This window comes from Nestor notabilis, unplaced genomic scaffold, assembly GCF_000696875.1.
Source record: "Nestor notabilis isolate BGI_N333 unplaced genomic scaffold, ASM69687v1 scaffold1351, whole genome shotgun sequence".
NCBI lineage: Eukaryota > Metazoa > Chordata > Aves > Psittaciformes > Psittacidae > Nestor > Nestor notabilis.
In genome coordinates this window covers 37,806-60,254 of record NW_009913183.1, presented here as the reverse complement: position 1 = coordinate 60,254, position 22,449 = coordinate 37,806, and the positions used below count along the sequence as shown (strand labels likewise).

Genomic DNA, 22,449 nt, shown 5'->3' with positions numbered 1-22,449 from the left:
GGGTGTTGGCGACCCCCCCTCGAGTGAAAGGTGTCCCTGCCTGTGGCAGGGGGTTGGAACTGGATGAGTTTAAGGTCCCTTCTGACCCAAACCATCCTGTGATTCCACGATTCTGTGATTGCATCTGAGCATATGGTCATCTTAGTTCAAGAATGAAAGGGAATATAAACTGTAACTGGCATTTGAGGTGGAATGGATGCTTGCTTAATGTCAGCAATCGCTATGGTGAGTCTGTTTTTTTTCCTCTAGGGGCTATATCTGGCACTTCAAGAAGCCGGATAAAGGTATTACGGAGCTGTGCAGTACAGAGCAATGTGAAAGAATAAAGTACTAAAAAGATGCTTCTTTCTAAAACAAATGCAAAGAACACAAGGGTTAAAACTTCTACATATGGATCCTCAGTGCTCAAACAGCAGAACTAGATAGCAAGTGTTAGAAACCCTTCCTTTCTTTTGCCTGGCCATCAGATGTACTCCAGAGAATAATTTCAGAGATACTCTTTTCTAGTCTTTCATATTTATTAACAAGAACAAAATGCCACGTGAATATTTTTGAAATGAAGACCGGTAGCGAGAGAGAAGATGAAGAGAGGGAGGGTTTGGGGTTTTCTGTTAAATCCATAAAGTACTGTGCATTGAAGGTGACCTCTGTCACCGTGTTCATATTTTATTGAATAAAAGATTAATTCTGAATGATGGTTCAACCAGAAATATGGAAATGAAGTTTAGTCTAATACTTTAGTGAAAGCATATGAAAAAAACATTAGTTTTATGTAATGATTCAGTTTAAAGGAAAAGATCTACATCTTAATCAACATCTATTCACAGTGGGCTTGTTTTCAGGGTCTTGAAGGCAGACGGCTCTGCACGGAGGCTAATTCTGTAGCATCTGTTGGAGGCTTAAAGAGGAATTAACAGCAAAGGTGGAACATGCATGGATTTCTTTAGAAGAGTTAAATGACAATGTACTGTATAGTCAGCTGTATCTTTATAAACGCAAGCATAAACTCAAGAGGCAGAAGAATGTTGTGCCAGAGCCTTAAGGGGATATTGGTCTTGCCATGTATCATTACCCTTATGAGCGTATTCATTCCCAGTTTTGTATGCTTTTTTCTGCCTTAATCAAAATCAGCCAGTTGATTCTCTCAGATGCAGTCACTATAGGGCAAGAAGTACATTTATATTGTGAAAGTATATAAACGCTGTAGTAATACAGGTTAGTATTTGTACAGGGAGTAGACTTAGCTTTATATCTAGTAGCATGAGTAACTTGGAGGATACAGTTCTGCTGTATTGATGCAGAAACAGCTACCTTGTATTTTGCACGTATATGCATTAGATTCTGTCCCTTGTAAGGCAGAGATCGAGCATGTCTGTTATAGAATCAGGTCAACACTTCTGTATAGTCCAAATTAGACTTTTCCCCCTTTATACTCTTCTGATACAAAAATTCTTTAGTTATCTCAGTTATAACTTGTGAGCTGACATAACAGATTGGAAGCTCTTTAGTTTTCACTCCTTCAGAAACTTGCCAGTCTTTTGCCAGTGTTTTTTGTGCAAAGCCTGGGCAGTGATGTCAGTAACTGTCTACTACTTAAAAGTTGTGTGGCTTGGCTAGGATGTACTTTTTGTTTTGCTGGTCACTTGGAAGTGGTGGGTTTTTTCTTACTTTCTCTAGTTGTGATCATGGTTCCAATTATAGGACAGTTGAATTCAAAAAGAAAGCCACAATAGACTGAGAAGAAAATAAGTATGAAGTAGTAACTTAAGCACGAAGCAGCAGTTATCATAAATTTTACCATTTGTCTTGCTGGTATGGCTGTGGTTTTCTTCTTTGTTTCAGGAGACATTTGTGGTGATTTTATAGAAAATTAGGCTGGCTTTTATGGATTTGCATTATTTTTGTATCAGTGGGATGTTCTTGTATGGTTGTAAAGCTCCTGTGTCTTGTGGTTATGAGAAGAATTCAACAAAGCATGTTTTCAACGTTCAAAGGACAAATCTTAAATTCACATGTGCCTCATTTGTGCACTGGCACCTTACTCCCATTTTGTTTCCTGGTCATTAAGAGATGGAAATGCATGAGGGTTTTATGACTTTCTGAAGGAAACGGAGCCAGTGTAGGTTGTCCTACATCTGCCACCAGACTGGTACTGAAAGTAAGCAGCATCTGGGCTGCAAAATGGTTGAGGAACCCAGTGCTCTTGAACTGAATTCATTATTCAATCTTGCAATGCTTTGGACCTGCAAGGCAATAAAATACTCTTTAAAAGGAAGTGTTCAGTGTGACAGACAGGCTAGTAGAAATGAAACTGGGGAGGAGATGCATAAATGTGAGAACCTAAGAACAGTGATATGAAGTCAGACCAGAGGTCTGTTCAGACCGGTACTCTGTCACTTGGTGGTGGCCTGCAGCAGGTGCTGTATGGAGCAGGTCAGGTATGTCATGGAAATCTACCCAGTCTGTTCTTCCATCTTCAGCAGTCTTTGTCTTGGATATGATGTCTGGCATTAGTAACCTTTGATGCATTTTCTAAAGTATTACATGCTCAATAGGAGTGAACAGCATGCAGCTGCAGCAAAGAAAGCCAGCAGGATGCTGGGCAACATCAGCAAGGGCATCACCAGCAGTGATAAAGATGCTATCAACCCCTGGCCAACAGGATGCTGGGACATCTAGTCTGAGTCATGCTTTGCCAAGACAGATTGGACCAGATGATCCTTGAGGTCCCTTCCAACCTGGGATTTTGCGATTCAATGTAAATTTATCAGTTTTCTTCCTGTACTCATACATTCTTTTAGCATTCACACAAAACAGTGGCAAATAGTTACCTAAGTTAAAGGTGTCATGTGAAGAATTTGCTGTTGTGGGGTTTTTTTGGGTTTTTTTTCCTCTTCAAACAGTCCACCTGCTGTTTTTCTGTTCCATACTTTTTGTGCTGAAGATACAGTGAACAACTAGACTGTATTTTTCCTTTATGTATCACTTGTCATTTTACAGAGCTGTTTCATGCCTCATCCTCCTGCTGTCTCTTTCACAAGCTACAAGAATAAAATTATGCCATATTTATATCTCTATGAAGTATATGAGTGCCATGCCTTGTTAATATTCTGTATGTAAATCTGCTCTGTCAGATTGCTCTTGCAGCAACAATAACGACAAGACTATCTGCAGAACTGTTAGTGTAAACTGGCACTGCATGTTTGAAGCTGTAGCTCAGTAGCAATCCTGAAGCTGTGTGGCTTCCAGTTATTGTAAGACATTCAGAAAACATCTTCAGAGCCCATCAAAGGCAAGGGGAGTACTAAGCATCTTTTCAGGAGCACATTAAATGTGTCAGGCTTGCGAATCAATCTGCCCAGTTTCTCTCTGCTTGCATATAAATTAATACGATGCAATTACATGGTCTTAAAAACAGTGCAAAGTTGGGTACTTGGTTCTTAAAGTTTTATTTAATTTTTTATTTAATTTGTAAGACACTTCCCCCCCCCCCGTAGGTCCAGGCATTGTGTTTTGTTTCCCATCTTGTGAATTTGGCCATGCTGCTCCCTCCTCCTCTCCACCCCTGCCCTGCAGAGTGAGTTCCTATGGTTACCCCCCCTCTTTGTGGGGTGACAAAGGTTGGCATCTTGATTCTCCCGAGCCAAATTCTGCCCTTTGACTCTCTCCCCTTTTCACACCCCTTGCTCGGCTTGGCCTCTTGCTCTGCTCAGAGGCTTGTCAGCCAGGGGGTTCCCATGGAGACGAGGAAGGAAATTTGAAAAGAGAAGAGAAGCACAAAGGGCTGCTTCATTTGAATTTGAACGAGGAAGGGAGGAAAGCTCCTTGGAGTTCATCTTTGTGTGTTGTAGAAACCTGAAATTTATCTTTTAAAAGTCGCTTTCAATTTGTAAACTTGTTTATACTCCCTGTTTTTTGATTTATAGACCAAAAGTTGTCATGTTTGTGATGCTGAGCAAGGAGAAACATGTTTATTTTTAAATTCAGTGAGAGATTTCTGCTCATTTAGCTTTCTTCCCCTCACAGGTCAAGCCTATCATTGATGTTTCTAATGGTTTTCTCTGAAAACTTCCATGCAATACATTTTTTCCCATCATAATGATTTAAGCGTACTGTCAGTTATTTAACATCTGTACATCCTTTTCTGTGGGGAAGTAGATGAATCTGTGTTGCATTAGATGAATCCCTGCTCATGAGTATTCCTTCTAGTTTCTTATTGTACCTTTGGAGCATCAAGGTCTGATATGGGTAGGTGCAATATGGATATACAACTGCAGAGAAGAACACAGTAACAAAGTTTGACCTTGGATTTCAGTTTTGATGCTTACTGTCAATAATAAAGAAAAAACATCAAGAAAACAAAATTGTGTCCTGTGATAGTAAATGCCTTTGGGACATTTTATCTGCATGTTTTACAGATGTGTTAAATGTTGAAGTTGGATACAAACTGGTTAAAGAACAGTGAAGTCACTTTGTCTTTAGATTTTCCTCTGTAGCTTCTTGAATGACAAATTGTCTAGTTCTTACAGAAGAATAGTTTTTACCTCATGTAGATAAAACGCCATTTAAGTGGTCTGATTTGAAGATTTGCCCTCTTGCACTTTACAAAACCTTGTGGCTAAAACACTGAAACAACGCAGACCCTGAAGATTACACTGACATTTTCTTAGTCCTACTTTCCAACTACAGGGAAATTGTTCAGAATAACCTTAATTAAGTGGTATCACAAAAAGGTGATATAATTCTTCAGATTCATCGGTTACTTTTTTTTCTGTCACAATGGGAGGTGAGTGCTTTTGTCTGGAAATTGTAAGCTTCCAGGCTTTTAAAATCCAGGCTTTGGTTCCCCTTCCGCTTTGTACTAGTTGCTGTTAGTAGTCAGGGTCATGGAGAGGGCTCAAGAACAGGGTATTGAATTGAAGCCAGGCCTGTAAAAGATCTGTGGCTCGCAATTCTCCTGCAGCGGTAGCCAATTCCTCCAACATAACCTGTTGTACCCATCAGAAGGGGAGCCAGTGGGACAGATTAAAGAACATGGTTTTGATCTCTAGGTGTGTGCTGGGTTCAGCTACAGCAGTCATTTTTTCTCCGTCTTAGTAGCTGGTGCAGTGCTGTGGTTTTGACTTTCAGTCTGGGAACAACACTGATAACACCGATGGTTTTAGTTGTTGCTCAGTAATGTTTACTCTGACCAAGGACTTTCTCAGTCTCATGCTCTGCCAGGGAGGAGGAGAAGCCGGGAGGAAGCGGAGACAGGACACCTGACCCAAACTGGCCAAGGGGGTATTCCATACCACAGCACGTCATGCCCAGTATAGAAACTGGGGGGAGTTACCCGGAAGGCCCAGATCGCTGCTCGGGTCGGGCTGGGTATCGGTCGGCGGGTGGTGAGCGGTTGTGTCCTCTCCCCTTGTTATTCCTCTTATCATTATTATTGGTAGCAGCAGTGGTTTGTATTATACCTTAGTTACTGGAGAGCTGTTATCTCAACTCGTGGGAGTTACATTCCTCCGATTCTCCTCCCCATCCCTCCGGGAGCCGGAGGAGGAGGGAAGAGGTGGGGGAGTGATTGAGCAGCTGCATGGTTCCAAGTTGCCGGCTGGGCTTGAACCATGACAAGGTGTTAGTCCTCATCCATTAGGTGGGAGCCAAGTATGAGTGAAACCAGCAATGACCTATTGAGCAGAACTTGCCATGATACATTAACAAATGCATGTCCGTACACTGCTGTCCACTGCCCCATCTTGCTGCTTTTCAGGTTTAAGAGACAAAGGGAGCTGGAAGACCAACTCTGCTGTGTGACCTTCTGATGGTTCTTCAGAGCAGAAATGGCTTTGGGCTGGTCTCCAGTGGCCTGGTGATTGAGCCCTGCTGTGGGTAACCAAATGGGGCTTATCACATCAGGCTTCCAGCACTGTCTGCCTTCCCTACCTTATAGCCCCACCCCCAGTCTTTGCTCAAATACATTCTCCATGTCTCTTTTAGACATATATATATATATGTATAAAGGAGATTTTGCAGCATTGGGTGATTACTCAGAGGCAATCAGTGGGAAAACTCACCCTTCTTGTCGCTTGCATCACCGTCAAATGCTTACATGTCCAAGCAGTTTCATGCAGTTTTCCTATTTATCTGGCCTTCTTTTTTACAGTTTGATCCCAGTGATTCCATTCTGCACCAGTCCTCCATTGCAAACCCCCTTGCAGTGTATTCCATACAGGACCTGACGCACAGGGTACATTTACAATGCTTGTGTCACATACTGTTTGAGATGTGTTTTGAAGAGGTACTTCTTCCACAGCACCTGTAGATATTTGCTGCTCTTCATTCTATTTAACTAGAAAAGAATTTGGGTCTATCATCCTGTGTAGGGGCCCTAACACAGTAGCTGCACAATCTTTTTGTCTTCCTTTGTTTCCTTCCATCCGTGTCCCTCTTCCCTCCCACTGGCTTATTAATCCTGTTATTGTGTGAGGTCTTGTCCTACTTGTCTGGAGCGTTTCAAAGACATGCAGAATGTACCGCGGGAGCAGTTTTTACCCAAAACTATGTTAGTAATACATAAGAGAGCTGGACACAAGCTTCTGTCCTTACCTAGAGAAACTTCCTGGCCTTTAAGGGCAAAATAGTATTTAATGTATTTGGGAGAAGCAAGCATGCTCTTAGTGTGCCGCAGAAACAAGAAAGCAGAGGCACTGTGGGAATTCCTGTCAAATATTTATCTGGTAAATTATTAACTGTAGGGAAGAAAAATCAACTTTGGGAGCTTGGTTTTAGTCTTAATTTGATTCTTTTGGTGAGACTTTCATAATTGGTCATTCGGATGCTTGTGAGGCAGGTGGCAGCTTTCTGTCCTGTGGAAAAGAGTTCTACAATTGCAGTTATTTTTTTATTCTTTTTCCCTATCCTCCCCTGCAATGTTCATCTGTGACCTCATTAACTTGGCACTAAAGGGGAGGGACAGTATCCCCTGATGAATCTTCAATTTTAATTTATAGCTGCTGTGTTCAGACATGTTTTTTAAGAATGGTTGAAGATTGAAGTCATCAGCTAATTACCTTAGAGCTTCAGTTAAGAGCAGAAACGAGTTTTCATTTAATATGTTAGAGTAAATTGAGATTTTCTCAGTCTTCACTTTTCTGTTCTGTGTTACTGTCTGACAAGGTAGCGAGGCCTGTTCAGTGAGTGGCCCTCTTCTAATTCTGTAATTGGGTAGAAGAAATAAATATTGGGATAGACAATCTCTTAAAAATTAAAAAAGCCATCCCAGTAAATGGAGTCAGGTTTGTTCAGTACGTATAGACTCACTGTAGAATTAAAGGAACGAAAGAAAAATTTCCCAAAATTTAAAGACTAAAAACTTCCCTGAAGTCTCATTTTCTCATTGTTTTTCTGCAGCACACAGGAAGGATTTCATACATAATACCAAAATATAGAAGATTGATTCGAAGATTGAACTAGCCCCAGGTCACCTTTGATTCTGGTTATAGCTTTATTATACTTGCTTGCAGTAAGAACAACAGTATAGGGTGATTCTGCATGGAGCCCCTGGTATCAGAGAGATACAATCTGATGTTTTTTTACTTAAACTTTCAGGTAAATCTACATATTTTCCTAAATAAAACCTGGATTATAGCATCATCTGCCCACGTCTACCCAATTAATGCATGTAAAGAGTACTAAGTACTTCAGCTTTAATTTTCTTGTGTTAAAAATTGCTTAAAATAATCACAAACCCAGAAATAATCCCCTGAGAATCTTTACAGTCAAAGTAGTCTGAAAACTGTAGTGGGTAAATGAGAGAGAAGAAACGTGGTAACAGTTGTAGCTGAGTAACTGTGAAGTCAGGCAGACAGTGCTGTTGAACTGAAACGGTCCAGCTTGGTCTGGGATAGATTCTGCTCTAGTGAATGCATGCAGGGGACAGCAGGGCTGCAAAGCTTGTAGAGTGGAGGCCACACATGCAGGAAAACTGTCCTGTATTCTTTATGCATGTGAAGCAACCTGTTAATTTCTAGAATTAACTATGCCAAAAGACAGCTCTGTATACTAGACTAATAGTGTGGCCTTCCTGGCAATTAAGCATGACGGAAAGAAAAAAGCCCACAGATAATATGTTTTAAATATTGCCCTGTGAGTTATCATAGAATTACAGAATGGTTTGGATTGGAAAGACCTTAAAGATCATCTAGTTCCAACCCCTCTGCCACAGGCAGGGACACCTTCCACTAGACCAGGTTGTTCCAAGCCCCATCCAACCTGGCCTTGAACACTGCCAGGGATGGGACAGCCACAGCTTCTCTGGGCAACCTGTGCCAGGGCCTCAGCACCCTCACAGGGAACAACTTCTTCCTTATATCCCGCCTAAATCTCCCCTCTGTCAGTTTAAAGCCATTCCCCCTTGTCCTGTTCCTACAGGCTATACTCCCTTGACTTGCTGGTCATGCTGCTAGTGATGCAGCCCAGGACACAGTTGGTTTTTTGAGCTACAAGCACACACTGCTGGGTCATATACACATATATATGTTTATGCTGGGTCATATGCTTAATTTTGAGGTGTGAAGATGCAGATCTTCTATCCAACTGTTGATGTGTGTGTGTGAATGTGTCTCTGTGTGTGTATGGCTTTGCTGGTATGTAGATGTAACAGATGGTTTGTAATGTTAGTTAAGACACAGCTGTTGAAATATTAGCATTCATTTTACAGATAGATTTTAGTTACTCTTCAGCATAATTTTTATAGCGTTAATCCAACAGATTATGTTCTTACCTCAATTCGCATCATATTATTTATGTTCCTAATTCTATTGGATCATGCTCCAGTGTCATGCTCTTCTTCTTTCCAAGCCATATCTACCAAAACGCCCAGTTTTTCCATTGTTAAAGATGCATTATTGTATTAGCTGAGTATTCCTTTAATTTTCAATTTGGACAATAAATATTGGGCAGAGTCCAGAAAAGTTTCAAACATGTCTGGAAAACCATTTGGCACAACCTGTTTTGCTTTTTTTTTTTTTGTATAATAGTACATTACAACACAACAGTCTTAGTGGATATTGCAAGATCCTTCCCTGAAGTATTTAGGTTAGATTCATTATGGGCTTTCATAGGAGCAAAATTAAGTCATTTAGCCTATGCCCAAAGAGATGTTCATCCTAATGTAGCAGGTAAAACATGAGAGTTCTTGAATGGTAATTCCTTCTTTGAGAACACTGATATTCATAGCTCAAGCAGAAAGCTTATTACAACATCTGACTCTGCCATTGTATTCTCATACATGAAATCAAGTGTTTTGGCTAGTAAGAGAATTTTGTGAGAGAATTTTGACAGCAGACTGGCTGCCAATAGAGTAGCAAATAGTTTCCTGAATTCATTTAGTGGTTTTTTTCTCTTGCAGCTCTCTCTCTGCAAAAGGTTACGCTCCTGGGTTATCAGCATCAATACCTCTTCTCTGCCATAGCAAGAAGTCTTTGTCTTCTGTGTTGTGGAGCTAAGGCTATAAACTCGAGGGTTTACCTTAAGCATATCCTTGTAATGTTTTCCGGGTCTGGCTGGGCCCAGGGCAGCTGAACTCTGTTTTAGATGGTTGTGAACACATTGGATATCCCGAGGATTCAATAGTAACTAGCAGTAAGGTCAGCTTAGCAGTGCCCCTTTCTTTGTCCTCCAGTAGAATGTCCCTTTTGCGCCTCTTCTCCTGGTGCCAGAGTTTGCCCAAACCTGCTGTCAGGTCATTGAGGAGATAATTCAGCAAAAAATAAAAAGTTCAGAAAAAAGTGAATTGGTCAACCTAGATGTATTATACAGGAAAGATTATTTAAATGCTCATACTTTAAATTCCCAGTGTTCAGGACCTTATCCTGAATTTTTACACTACTAATGGTCCAAATACAGCACGTGTGGCTTTGAGGTTAGTTTCATAGACAGTTTAAATTGATCTTAAACCCAAGTCAGAGTGAGGGAGGCTGGTGGCAGGGAGAGGGCAGGGGTCGATAAACTTATGCCCATTGTGAAACTGCCCCCTGAAGTGCAGAAGATGACAACTGTGATTTGTCCTCAAATTTACAGCCACAGAAGAGGAGAATGGTAACGCCACAGCTCACGTTTATTTTCAAGGGAGTCATCATATTGTAGATTCTCTTGCTTAGTCTGTCAAGAAGCACTCTGGCTTGAATGTCAGAATCCAGAAAACAGAAGCCTTCTTCCATGCTCATCCCAGTGGATAACATGGAGCTTCACACAGTCCGCACTGGTGTGCAATATTAAGCTCTCTTAGATATTCTGCTAAGTCAGCTGTGTAAAAAAACACAGTCAGTGAAGTCACAAGTGAAATAGCAGAAGTCATCAAGCCTTTGAAAAATAAAAGTGAATCTTCTTCAGTAGGAATGTCCAGTGTCGCTTTCATTGTATTTTAGGAAACCAACTTGTGTAATTTTATTCTGCAGGGTATTAATGTTGGTTATTATGTAGCAGACACTGTCATTGTGTATGTTAATGGCAGTAAAAAATGAAAAGGTGAAGCAAATCTGATTGAATCTTGGCTATGTCCTTATTTGTATGTCCTTACTTGTATTTTCCCTTATGTTTCTTATTTTTAGAAATTCCCTTTTTTTATGAGTGCTGAAGAACTTGATCTGGCTACTGGTTCCATTGTGTGCTCTCAAGTTAGCATCAAGTCTTCCAACAAATCTTCATACCAAAAGCTTTTCCTCCCTCACTCAGCAAGATAAATTTTTAAGCACTGCTCCAACAGTCAATTGTTTATACTCTTCACTCCTGTTACTTTTCAAGGAGACAGACCTCTGTTGAGTTGGCAGAAATAGTCCCTGAGTCCCTGACATGCAGATCAGCCTGCAGTGACAGAGGTGAGGGAAAGACAAGGTTGTTATCGCTAATGCTCCACTTCTTGTAATGGGCATCTTTCGCCTTCCTGCAGTGACAACTGGAACATTTTTTTTTTGGCAGGCATCAAAGCAGTGATCATGCTCAGTTTGTGCTTGGAAGGTTGTCTCTGTAACTGCAGGAGATACAAATGTGTTGTTTAAATGAAAAATATTATTTTATCAAGACTTAGAACTCCTGCCCCATAGTCTCCTGCTTGCCCAGGCAAGTGTGCTTCATAGCATCTTAACTCCATAGTATGTAAAATACAGTCTGGAGGACTATATATTTATTTCTCTGTGATACTTTGGAATTCTCCCAAGCCTATCAACAGCAGGCATATGGAGAGGAAGGAGGAAGTCCAAGCAGTCTCAGCTGTCTTATAAAAACTAACACTTCTTGCAAATAGAAATTGTTACCAGGACCACCCATCTGCATTCGTTGATTCCTGAAACAGAAAGATCACATTTAGGCAAAGTGCAAATTGACAGATGGATGCCATCTTTTTAGTGTCTTCCAAAAGAACTTCAGAATTTAAAATGAAGCAGGAGACCTCTTCAAAGAACAGGAGCAGATGGCTTTGCTTTTTAGTCATATAGATAGAGATTAATGTCATTTGCTGTCTTTTAAATACTTTCATCTTTATTTTACGTTTTTTTTCCTGCAGTTGAGAAGTTAGCCTTGGCTGTCTGTTTACAGACCAGAAAGCTTAGGATGGTTTGCATGATTGCTGCCCTTTCACAAGTAAGGCAGGGAAAATAATTGGTTTTAGGTTTTAAAGGGAATAACAGGGTGATTGTCTATAGCATGAGAAAATACCATTTAAAACCATACTAATTACATGAAATTTTTATTGCTGGAATGACTTTATAGCTATCTAAATGCAGACATAGACTTTTAGTACCAAGGTAAAACAATCTGAAATTTTTTGCTTCCCAGTCCATAAAGTAGTACAGTCTCAGTCTAATCCTTATTGCAACCATGATTTTTTCAGCTAACATCAAATGCTGAGACATGGGATGTCAGAAGCCAATGGGTTATGTGGTTCATAAGGGTCCATACAGATAGTGTGATAATAGCTTTTTTCCATCCTGACGAGAAAAGCTTAACAGGGAGCCAGAATTGTGACCCTGTTTGGCTTTGCACACATGCCTCACTGTGCAAAGCTAGAAATAATTACCAAAAAAAGTATACCTCAGTTTCTTCAGACAAGGAAGTTAATGGTGAGGTAAGCTTTGAATGTACATTATGCTGAGTATTCCATGCTAAATTTGTCTTGGCACGGTGCATTAAAAGCAGGCTTGAGCAAATTAGCCTATTGCCTTTTGAAAACAGAATCAAGTTTGTGCAATAAAACTGCAGTTCCATAGTCACATTAAGTTGATCAACTGTGGATTGATTCCAGAAGAAACCGACTTACTCTTACATACCTGACTACATGTTTCTGGCCCTCTCTGCAAACATTCCTTATGTGCCACTGTCTAACTCAAGGCCGAACTGAATGGAAAAGGAAATAGATCCAGCAATGGGTTTTTTGAAGAAGTAGTGCCCCAGATCACTGCTCTTTGCAGATCACTCTTCTGTGCCTGTGTGAGCACTCCCTCATCTTCTTTAGGAAGCACCAGCTAGGTTAAGGCAGGACTCTCAAGTACAGCCTCAACTGAAGTTTAGCATCAGCAGTTTAAGTGCTACAGCAGTTGTTCAGTTCAGGATATGAACTTAAAACAAATGTTTTCAGGTTGAGTTTGTGTACCAGCATGACTGTTGGCTGTGGGCTCCAGCAAACCTAGCAAGATTCAGAGAAGCTTGTGGGTCAGAGCCCTTGGAGAACAAATTTCCACTGTCTCAAGGAAACCAATTCTGCATGTAACGGTCTCTAGAGAGCATTCACATGAACTGTCAGAGCTGAGAGAGCCATCCAGTCGGAGGAGACGTGTCAGTATCAAAAGCAGGAGGCAGCTGCATCTTCAGTCTCACTAGCAATTGTCTGAAGAGTTACATGTAGCAGCAGCTTCTGTGATTCTCCTTGGAAGAAGCTTGGAAAGCATTATTGCCCATGCACGTTGAGATACAATTCAAGTTTTTCTCTTAATGAATAGCAAGCTAAATTCAAACATTGAGCAGTACAGGGCAGGAAGAGCAGATCCTGTGGCTGGCCTGAGACAGGATGTGCCCTGAGGCAATCACTTCCACCAGAGAATTGCAACAGTAACTGATAGTCATAGCATCACTCTTTTCCCATGGGCCTGAGGGAAGAAAACTTCCCTCCTTCCGCCTGTGAGTTGATGGGAATGCTTCCTCTTGAGTTTTCTTTTAAAAGAAAGGTCTATATAAACAAAGGGAATAGGGAAAGATAAAAATAATTCCGTTTAAATCATGCAATAATGCCAATTCCCAAGTAACAGCCAGCTAAATGGCTACCACTGTGTAAAATAAAGGGTAGAATTTGGTTTATCATCTCTCAGTAATACAAGAAGTCTGAAGCTGTGATGTGGTTCCACAGTGTATTTATTTGCTTTGTAACCCAAAGAGATAATTTGTTTAAAAATTTATGTGGGAAGAAAAATCTACACGTCATTCCAGCTCTCCTTTGTCTTTCACCCCCTTCCTGAAAAAAAAATAACCCAAATGAAAACCAAAAGCAAGCATGAAATTTCTGCTCTCCATTAGAGCATAGCCATTAAAGCATTTTCAGCAGATAGGGATTTTATGGGGGGAAGGAGCTGGAGCCATGCTGCTGGGAATCAGGAAATTTCTCAAAGCAACTTTGCTATGAGCAAAGAAAATTCTGGGGAAGAGGGAACAAAGAGATGGGTAACACTGCTGTTATCACTGGCTTTGAAGGAATTTGCATAGTCATAGAGATTGTTCTTACAGGTGGAAGGACCCATGACTGTACAAGTGTAGATAAATTATACAGTTGTTATGTGGCGTATTTTAAATACTTAAGTACCTACAGGAGTGGAGAAGAGTTTATCTATTATGTCCCATGCTTGGAAGTGTTCAAAGCCAGGTTCGATGGGGCTTGGAGCAACCTGCTCTAGTGGAAGGTGTCCCTGCCCAGGGCAGGGGTTGGAACTAGATGAGCTTTAAGGTTCCTTCCAACCCAAACCATTCTGTGATTCTTGTTAAACACTTCTTCCCTTTCTCTATTACCCAGGACTTGGCTGGAATTACTGAAATTAGTTTGGCTCTCATGCCTTCTCTTGTCCTTGTTCTCTTCCTTTTTCCTCCATACGTTGAGTTGTTTAACAGGCATTCTTCAAGAGCATGTTCCATTTTAACAGAGACTTCTGTTAGGCACCAGTGGTGTAGGGCTAAATGTCATAACTTGTATTGCATCCTTGGGCAAGATCATAAAAAAAGTCTTTTAATCTCCCTGGTTTTATTTTTAATAGCAAACAACATCATCAGTAGGTGGAAGTGAGTTTTCATCTTAGAGCTGCAGCGGGGTAAGATAATTTTAGAGATAGGATGCTTAGAGACTGAGCTGCTTATAGGCACAAATGCTGCAGTTTCTGGTTGAAAGCAAGGAAATCTCTTTTTCTGCATTACAAGGAGTGGCCATAGGGGTTTTTAACTCTTCTGTTGTCTAGCTTAGCCTCTTCAGGATTTTAAAACACACTGATTTGATACAATTCGTAAGAGAGTTTTTGTCTGCCTGCAGTTGCTATTTTGAGAGACAGAACAGTGGGAGAGAGGCCTGGAGTTGCCAAGAAACAGAACAGCCAGCATTAGAGGAGCAGTCTTATTAAAGTACCCCTATTTAAGTGTATTTCTTCCGTGTTGTTGGGGCTGAGTACATCCATACTGTGTTTTGAGGAGTATGCCGAGCCCGTGCTCAAAAGCAGACTTGTTTTCTGCAGCTCTCAAGAACCCTAAGGGCTCATGTGCCCTCTGAGGGACTTTGTCAGGCAAGATTCAGTTACATTAGTGTTACTTTGGATGTTTCAGCATCTTCAACCCAGGCTCCAGCTGCTACACCAGAAGGAAGTGAGGCTCTTGCACAGACCCTGTGTCACATCTGTCAGACCCAAGGGAGGACAGATCTTGTGCCTGATCATCCAGGCCCATGTGACTGTCTTGGAAAACAGTTGGCATCTTAGCTAGCAGGAGAAGTTGGTGCTTCCTGTGTGTTTGAGCACCCTGTAACTCAGCCCTCGGGCTGCTGAAGGGGACTGCCCAGGAATGCACTTCTCTTACTGAGAGTGCTCTTTCAGACCCTGTAGCCGTTGCCAAAGAGCACCATCTGCCTCCCCATTTTTGGATGTGTCCTGTCTCTGTTCCAGTATTGCCTTGGACATGTTGCCCAGCATCCTTTGGAGTTGGCTGAAAGCCATTACAACTACCACCTGCCCATAGTAGGATCAACAGGATACAAGGAAATAACTGGTACCTCTCTGTTCCCTTGAACATTCTTTCCTGCTTTTCAGCCATGACCTGGAGCACTCTTTGTACAGTTTGTGGCAGCTTTTCTCTGTGTGTAAATTGATTTTGTTTCTGTAAATCAGTTTTAGTAGCTGTCATTTATATTGCTACAGAAGATGACCTATTTTTTGTTGGTTTTGGGTCTGTCCTGTTCTATAGTTCGGAAAAAAAAAAGTTGAATTGGTTTAAAATACTTCTCAGAAAATTGCTGTTTGAAAATGTAATCTTTCCGCAGCCTATCCTTCAGGTTCAGCTGTAATAAGATTTAGGTTTTATTTATATATATATATATATCAGATTCATTTGTGCTTCTTCTATTGCACCACAAATTCTGAAGTTTAGCTGTCTTGCTCTGTAATCCTGCTAGGCTGTGGAGAAGAGCAAACTGGTATCAAGAAAATGGACTTCTAATAGAAATCTCTCTAGGACAGATCTCATGTTAGTATTGCCATTGATCAAACTACTGCCACCTTTTCCCTTCAAGATATGACTTGAAATATAAGTTAAAGAAAACAAAAGGCTTACTTAAATGTCACTGCTGTTTCTCCAGTCTGGAGGTAGCAGAGTAACTGAGCATTCATATGCTGTTCTGTTTTATTCCATAATTCCCTCATATTTAAACATCCCATAATTTCACTTTTAATAGAATTGACTTAATATCCAAAAATATGGAGAGGCTTTGTATAGTGGTAGGTGCCACACAAACTTGGAATAAGATATTGATTGACTCCTGGAGAGTTTTAAAGACAAGCCATAAGAAGCATGAGCAAAATGAACCCATACAGGATAGTAAGAAGCTCACATGGATTATCAATGTGCACCAGTATTTATTAAGACATAAATCCATGTCCTACTTTTTCTCCTTCTTTTTCATCCTCAGAAACACTGCAAAAAACAGCTGAATGTTGGCCGATTGTCAGTGATTTTCTCTCAGTGCTTCCAAGGAGTTACTATCACCATTACTTACACCTGCTACAAAGCAACTCAATAGCATAAGACACCAGTTATTTTGTTCTGCCTAATTTTTGTCGGGCTTTGATTGCACAGTGCTTTCTGATGGTTAGTGAAGAAATTACATCCCTAATGTGACTTCACTGTGATTACAGCTCTGTTCTGGAAGCTAAAAAGTTCTGCCTCTGTATGAGAATTTATATAACAATGGTAGCATTTGCGTTGGGCTGTTTTCCTTCTACAGATATATTCTGATGATAGAACTGAGATTTTAACATATGGGTTCTCTTCAGCTGGATGAGATGCTGTGGGAAGAACACAACGGAAAATGTCTTGTGTTTGCATTTTGTAGAAAGATGCTAACAACAGTGCCCTGGTGAAGAAATTCAAGAGAGATTATTTACAGTTATTATGTTGTGATCTGAAAATAGTATTTGAAAGATCACAGTAGGCTGTATTTCAAGGAATCTTGCATTATCTAACATTCCCCAGATTTTAATCTCATCGACCAATTGCCAGTTTTTCATATTGTCCTACTCAATAAGCAGCTAGCAATTCATGATGTGTCTGTCAGTTACACAAACACTAAATGGAATCAAGTTTATATGACTATTATTGGAGAGGGTGAAGCTAACCTATATCCTCAGAGGTGTTCAGCTGTCTAATTCCCATTGGTTTCAATGCAAATCAAGTCCATAAATATCCCTTGTGAATCTTTGTCATTGTCCCTAGGCCTCTTGATTGCCTGTCTTCCTAAAATACCTAAGTGCTGTGTTAAGAAGATCACTTCTTCCAGCAGACAGAGTTCAGAAAAAGAAGGTCATGGTTATGGCTGTGAAAGCCCCAACACTTCATGATACAACTCAGAGCTTCATGCTGAAATGTTCTACAAGACTGCTGTTGGTAGCTGTTAAATTCTCTTTTTCTTTTCTAGCCATTTCATCCAATGGTGAACTTGGAATGCTCCAGAGATTTTCGACCATTTCTGTGTGCCCTCTACGCTCCTGTGTGCATGGAGTATGGCCGTGTCACTCTCCCATGTCGCAGACTTTGTCAAAGAGCATACAGTGAGTGCTCCAAACTCATGGAGATGTTTGGGGTCTCTTGGCCTGAGGATATGGAGTGCACCAGGTGAGCAGATTTGGAGGGTTTTTTTTCAGAATCCCATGCTAAAGTTTTAGTATGATCCAGGATGTTTTATGATCTGAAACAGATGTTTTAAATATGTTCCATTACATGTGTTCTTATTTTCCATTCCATGTGTGTAACAGCCTGTTTCCTGGGGTGGAAACTGAGTTCATATTTCTATCATCTGCCCAAGAGATAAGTTCAAAATTTTGGTGGGTAATTATAGTAAACTGCACATGCATATTTTTAAATGAATGAATATGCCCATCTAGTTTTCTTCTTTGTCATTTATGCTGACCTGTTTTATAGAGTTTAATAAGTGATACTGCAGTAAATTTCTCTTTAGAGTTAGGCAAAATTCCATATGCTAGAGACGAATAGTGTCTTTTTCTGAAGGGGGAGCTGGCTGGTTGTGGTGAGTGCATAAAATCTCAAAGCTCTGTTTTCAGAGCTTGTGTTCAAAGAGAAATAACTTTCTAGAAAAGTATTCAGTGATGTTCCAACCTATTTGAAACAGGATATACATGAAATTGAAAACAATATCTTTAAGCTTTATATTTTTATAAGTGATTCCAAGAGCTAATAACATGCAGGAGCACAGACAGGAAGAAATAGTTTCTCTTATGGCTGGATTGGAGAGAATTAAAAACAAAACTTCTTTTAGCAAAAAAATATGTCAGGGGGTGCTTCTTGGCCTTGATAATCTGGATTAAAGACAGCTTTAACTCCATACTCTTAGCAGATGCCTGGGCCCTGTAGGTCCACTCATCTCCTCAATAAGGCCCTTACAGTGAAATTTCAAAACCAGAGCTAAAACTACTGAAACTTTGCTGGTGCTGCATTAGTGCTGTTGTGCCAGAACATGAATGGTGGCACGAATGGTGTTCAGAGGAACAGGTGTGCTTAACTTGTGCTGCTCTTGTGGAGGCTTAGATAACATCCAGCAGAGGAAAGAACTGGACAGCTATGTGTGGAATCCCTCCTTTAATACTTCAGACCACACCTCCAGCAGTCCTTAGCCTCCAATCAGAGATTTACTTAATTACAGAAGTATCTCCCTCATCATTTCTACTTATTAATGCTAGTAGCAGCTCTAGGTTGGAATTTTGGCCTAACTAGCTCACCTCCTGTCTGATAGCAGCTAGTACAGTTGCTTAGGGAAAGGTTTTTAAATGTTCTACAAAATTGTGCTTCCTTCAGCACACAGTCTGTTTTACAGTAAGCCTAAATTTGGAGATTTCCTGATGTGGATTTTGTATTCTTACCTTTATGCTTAAAGCCCCAGTGGGCCCCTTATAACCCAATGGGTCCATTTATTTCTCCATTTTATTTTTAAACCTATTTTATCGTTTCAACATCCACTCCATTCTGGGACAATGAGTTCTAGGGTTTGTTTACACATAGTGTAGTACTTCATGGATTACCCATTATTTGGAGTGTGTTTGTTTTCACTCCAGTTAGTCTGTCTGAAGTCAGGCATGTAAATAAGAATACTAGTCTTTGCAAAGTATGTGTATGCTTCTTGTAAATCATTATCTTCTTACTTTCTAGATTCCCAGATTGTGATGAGCCATATCCTCGTCTTGTTGACCTCAATTTAGCTGGGGAGCCCACAGAAGACACCCCAATGGCAGTACAGAGGGATTACGGTTTTTGGTGTCCTCGGGAGCTGAAAATAGACCCTGATCTGGGTTACTCTTTCCTGAGGGTACGGGACTGTTCCCCTCCTTGCCCAAATATGTACTTTCGGCGTGAAGAGCTCTCCTTTGCTCGCTACTTCATCGGAGTGATCTCCATTGTCTGCCTTTCTGCTACCTTGTTTACTTTTTTAACTTTCCTGATCGATGTCACAAGATTTCGCTATCCAGAAAGACCGATAATATTTTATGCCGTCTGTTACATGATGGTGTCATTAATTTTCTTCATTGGCTTTCTGCTTGAAGACCGAGTAGCGTGTAACGCATCTAGCCCAGCCCAGTACAAGGCTTCCACAGTGACACAGGGCTCTCACAACAAAGCCTGCACCATGCTTTTCATGGTGCTCTATTTCTTTACCATGGCTGGCAGCGTTTGGTGGGTTATTCTGACCATCACGTGGTTCTTGGCAGCTGTGCCAAAATGGGGCAGTGAAGCAATTGAGAAGAAAGCATTGCTCTTCCATGCCAGCGCCTGGGGCATTCCAGGAACTCTGACCATCATCCTCTTAGCAATGAATAAAATTGAAGGTGACAATATTAGCGGCGTATGTTTTGTTGGCCTCTATGATGTGGATGCATTAAGATACTTTGTACTTGCACCTCTCTGCCTGTATGTTGTTGTCGGAGTTTCCCTTCTGCTAGCTGGCATTATCTCCCTCAATCGGGTTCGCATTGAAATCCCTTTAGAAAAAGAGAACCAGGACAAACTAGTGAAGTTCATGATCCGGATTGGCGTGTTCAGTGTTCTGTACCTCGTGCCGCTGTTGGTTGTAATTGGCTGCTATTTCTATGAGCAGGCTTACCGAGGTGTGTGGGAGACGACGTGGATTCAAGAACGCTGCAGAGAATATCACATCCCATGTCCCTATCAGGTGAGGAAACCAGTATGACATATTCAGGAGTGCAGAAAATGGGTCTTGAGGGGATATGTTAAGACTTACTTGTCATCCTTAACTGAAAGCACGCCTTTTCCTACAGTGGAATGTTGTTGCCATACTCAAAATATTTGGATCATGCATCAGGCCTTCTGGAAGAGTAGATATTATTGGAAAATTGAAGGCTTGCATCAGCTGATTTGTGTTTTTTTGCAGAGTTTCTGGGTTGTGTGGGACCTATACAGGATATAAAGATCTTATTTTAAACCAACTTCAAGAACAGGACTTAACAAGTTTATTTTTGGTCATTAGTGGTGTGTTAGAAGTTTTGCTCTGAAGGAATTTTGTCATTTAAACCGAGTTGTCGTCAGCCTTGTTCATCTGTAACAGTGTTATTGCTTTGATTAGCCTACAGGTTCTGTGCTCATTTTAGAGCAGTCTGTGCATGTGTCAGAAACATCTATATAAAATCTTGCTTGAAGTGTCTTCTGAAGAAAACCAGAGCTTACAGTTCATCAGCTTTGTTGTTTTCTTTTTTCAAGAAGATTACACTTACCTGCTCAATTTAATCGGGTTGTCACAGCAACAGAAGCCTCTAAGAGCACTAGATATCAAACTGTCCACTGTTTACTTCAGTATTATGCTGGTTGCAAGTATTAATTATGCAAAGCCTACTTTCCTTTCTTGAGCCAAAGCGGCACATTGGTTTTGGTATGATATTGCTCAGTTAATTTCTGCAATTTGTTTGAAAGCAGCTTTATTTCAAGAAGGTTGTACAGCAAGCATATATTCTATAGCTGCACACAGGGGTATTAAAAAAAGTTAATATTTTGGCTCTAAAGCCATTAAAAGACCATCTGGATCATCAGACCTCACGTTTTAATGCAATAAAATATCACTTAAAGGTTTGGCTTAGCCTATATAGCTTGATAATAATCCTTTTATTACCTTTTAACCCTTGTGTCTCTTAGATTTTATTAGGGTGTGACTCTTCCCTCCCATCCAATGTGTGAGCTTTTTTATGGCAGGAAATATCTGTCAGTGGGTGTGTTCGGTTTCATTTGCTTGATTAAGTCTTCACTGCTGCAGGTTTTATTATGTTAAACTGGCTGATGCTAAAAAAGAGAGAAAAAGAGGCAGATGAGGTTTTCTCTCACTTAATTTCAAATACCCACTGTGTGGCAATGTAAAATTTGTATAAGAATCTATAAAATTAAAAAGATGTTGCATTCTGAGAATGTTGAACAAAAACTATTTTAAACGTTGAAACATCTGATGTCTAAAATCTGGCTAGTGGAATAATGAAGCCATGTAGTAAATGCTACTCAAATCTCTAGAAAACCGTTGCCATAATGGCTCAGCGGGAGTCAAAAGAACGATAATGGTTTCATTCACATCAAATTGGGTTGAAGGACCTGTAGACCCTAGAGAGTATTAGAAGGGGTTTTTGTCTAACCCATCTTCTTTTTTTTTTTTCTTAAACTAAACATGCTTTCCTAATTAAACTGTTCAGACTTACAATTGAAACAGATTTCCAAAGCTGTGAGGAAAAATAATTTTATCCTTAGATCATACTAGTGAAATATATTATCAAATTAAGTGGAAATGTAAAGCTTTGTGGAGAGTATCACTCACTTGCAAATAAGACAGTATTTTGTCTAAGCTTTGGTGTCATTTAACTTCAAATATTTGAATATCAATGAATATTGAGATTAGACTATCCTGAATTGAGAGCTGTTGTAGATTCCACAGTGGACACAGGTTTTTATGTGCCAAATTTACACGGTGTTGTGGTAGCTGGAATTTGCTGCTTGCATAGGCACCCTTTTGCCAACACCAGCAAATTTGAGGTTAAGAATTCATTAGTCCATTCAACCGTTGCATCATCTTTGCCATCAGAGGATGATGTCACAGTAACTCATTCTGGAAAGTGGTTAATGGGGGGGTTTGGGTACACAGCTGCTAGAGACATGTCTTCCTGCCTCCCTCCTGGGTGGCTGCTGCTCACAGGAGGTACCACGGGGTTAATCATTTGCTGCAGATTCTCCTGGCTGCTGCTAAACCAAAGACAGCCGCAGCAGCTGGTGATCAAATGAAAAATAGACATCATGTTTCTTTGACTACCTAAAGGGCTGAATACTCCCAAAATGGAGGAAGCAATAAGAACTTTTATGCTTCAGTGTTGATTTCTGGCTACCCAGATATTTCCTGGATTGACCTGGCTGTGTATTATTATGGTTATTTGTCAGATCTGGGACCACATATGTTCTGGGACAGATCTGGAAAGCATGTGTTGCTTTCCTTGTGAAATAAAAATTTTTGCCACAAAGACAGGAAATCACTATTTCAGTATTCCCTCTCTTTGACGAATAAGTACAGGGCAAAAAGGAGTTCATCTTACCTTACCTTACCTTACCCTCAGTGTCCTCAGTTCCCTAGGTTTCTGGGAGAGACTAAGGAGGAGAAGAGAGGCTAGAGACAGTAAGAAC

At 40.5% G+C, this 22,449-nt stretch overlaps 1 protein-coding gene across 1 annotated transcript in view; it reads left to right on the top strand.

Annotated features, from left to right (window-relative positions):
- Window positions 1-22,449, top strand: part of FZD3 (frizzled class receptor 3) — a 55,609-nt gene that overhangs the window by 9,693 nt on the left and 23,467 nt on the right. Inside the window, exons 2-3 of the mRNA XM_010023060.1 lie at window positions 17,195-17,391; window positions 18,940-19,957. Of these exons, the coding sequence (XP_010021362.1) occupies window positions 17,195-17,391; window positions 18,940-19,957 (1,215 nt within the window). The remainder of the gene's footprint in view (window positions 1-17,194; window positions 17,392-18,939; window positions 19,958-22,449) is intronic.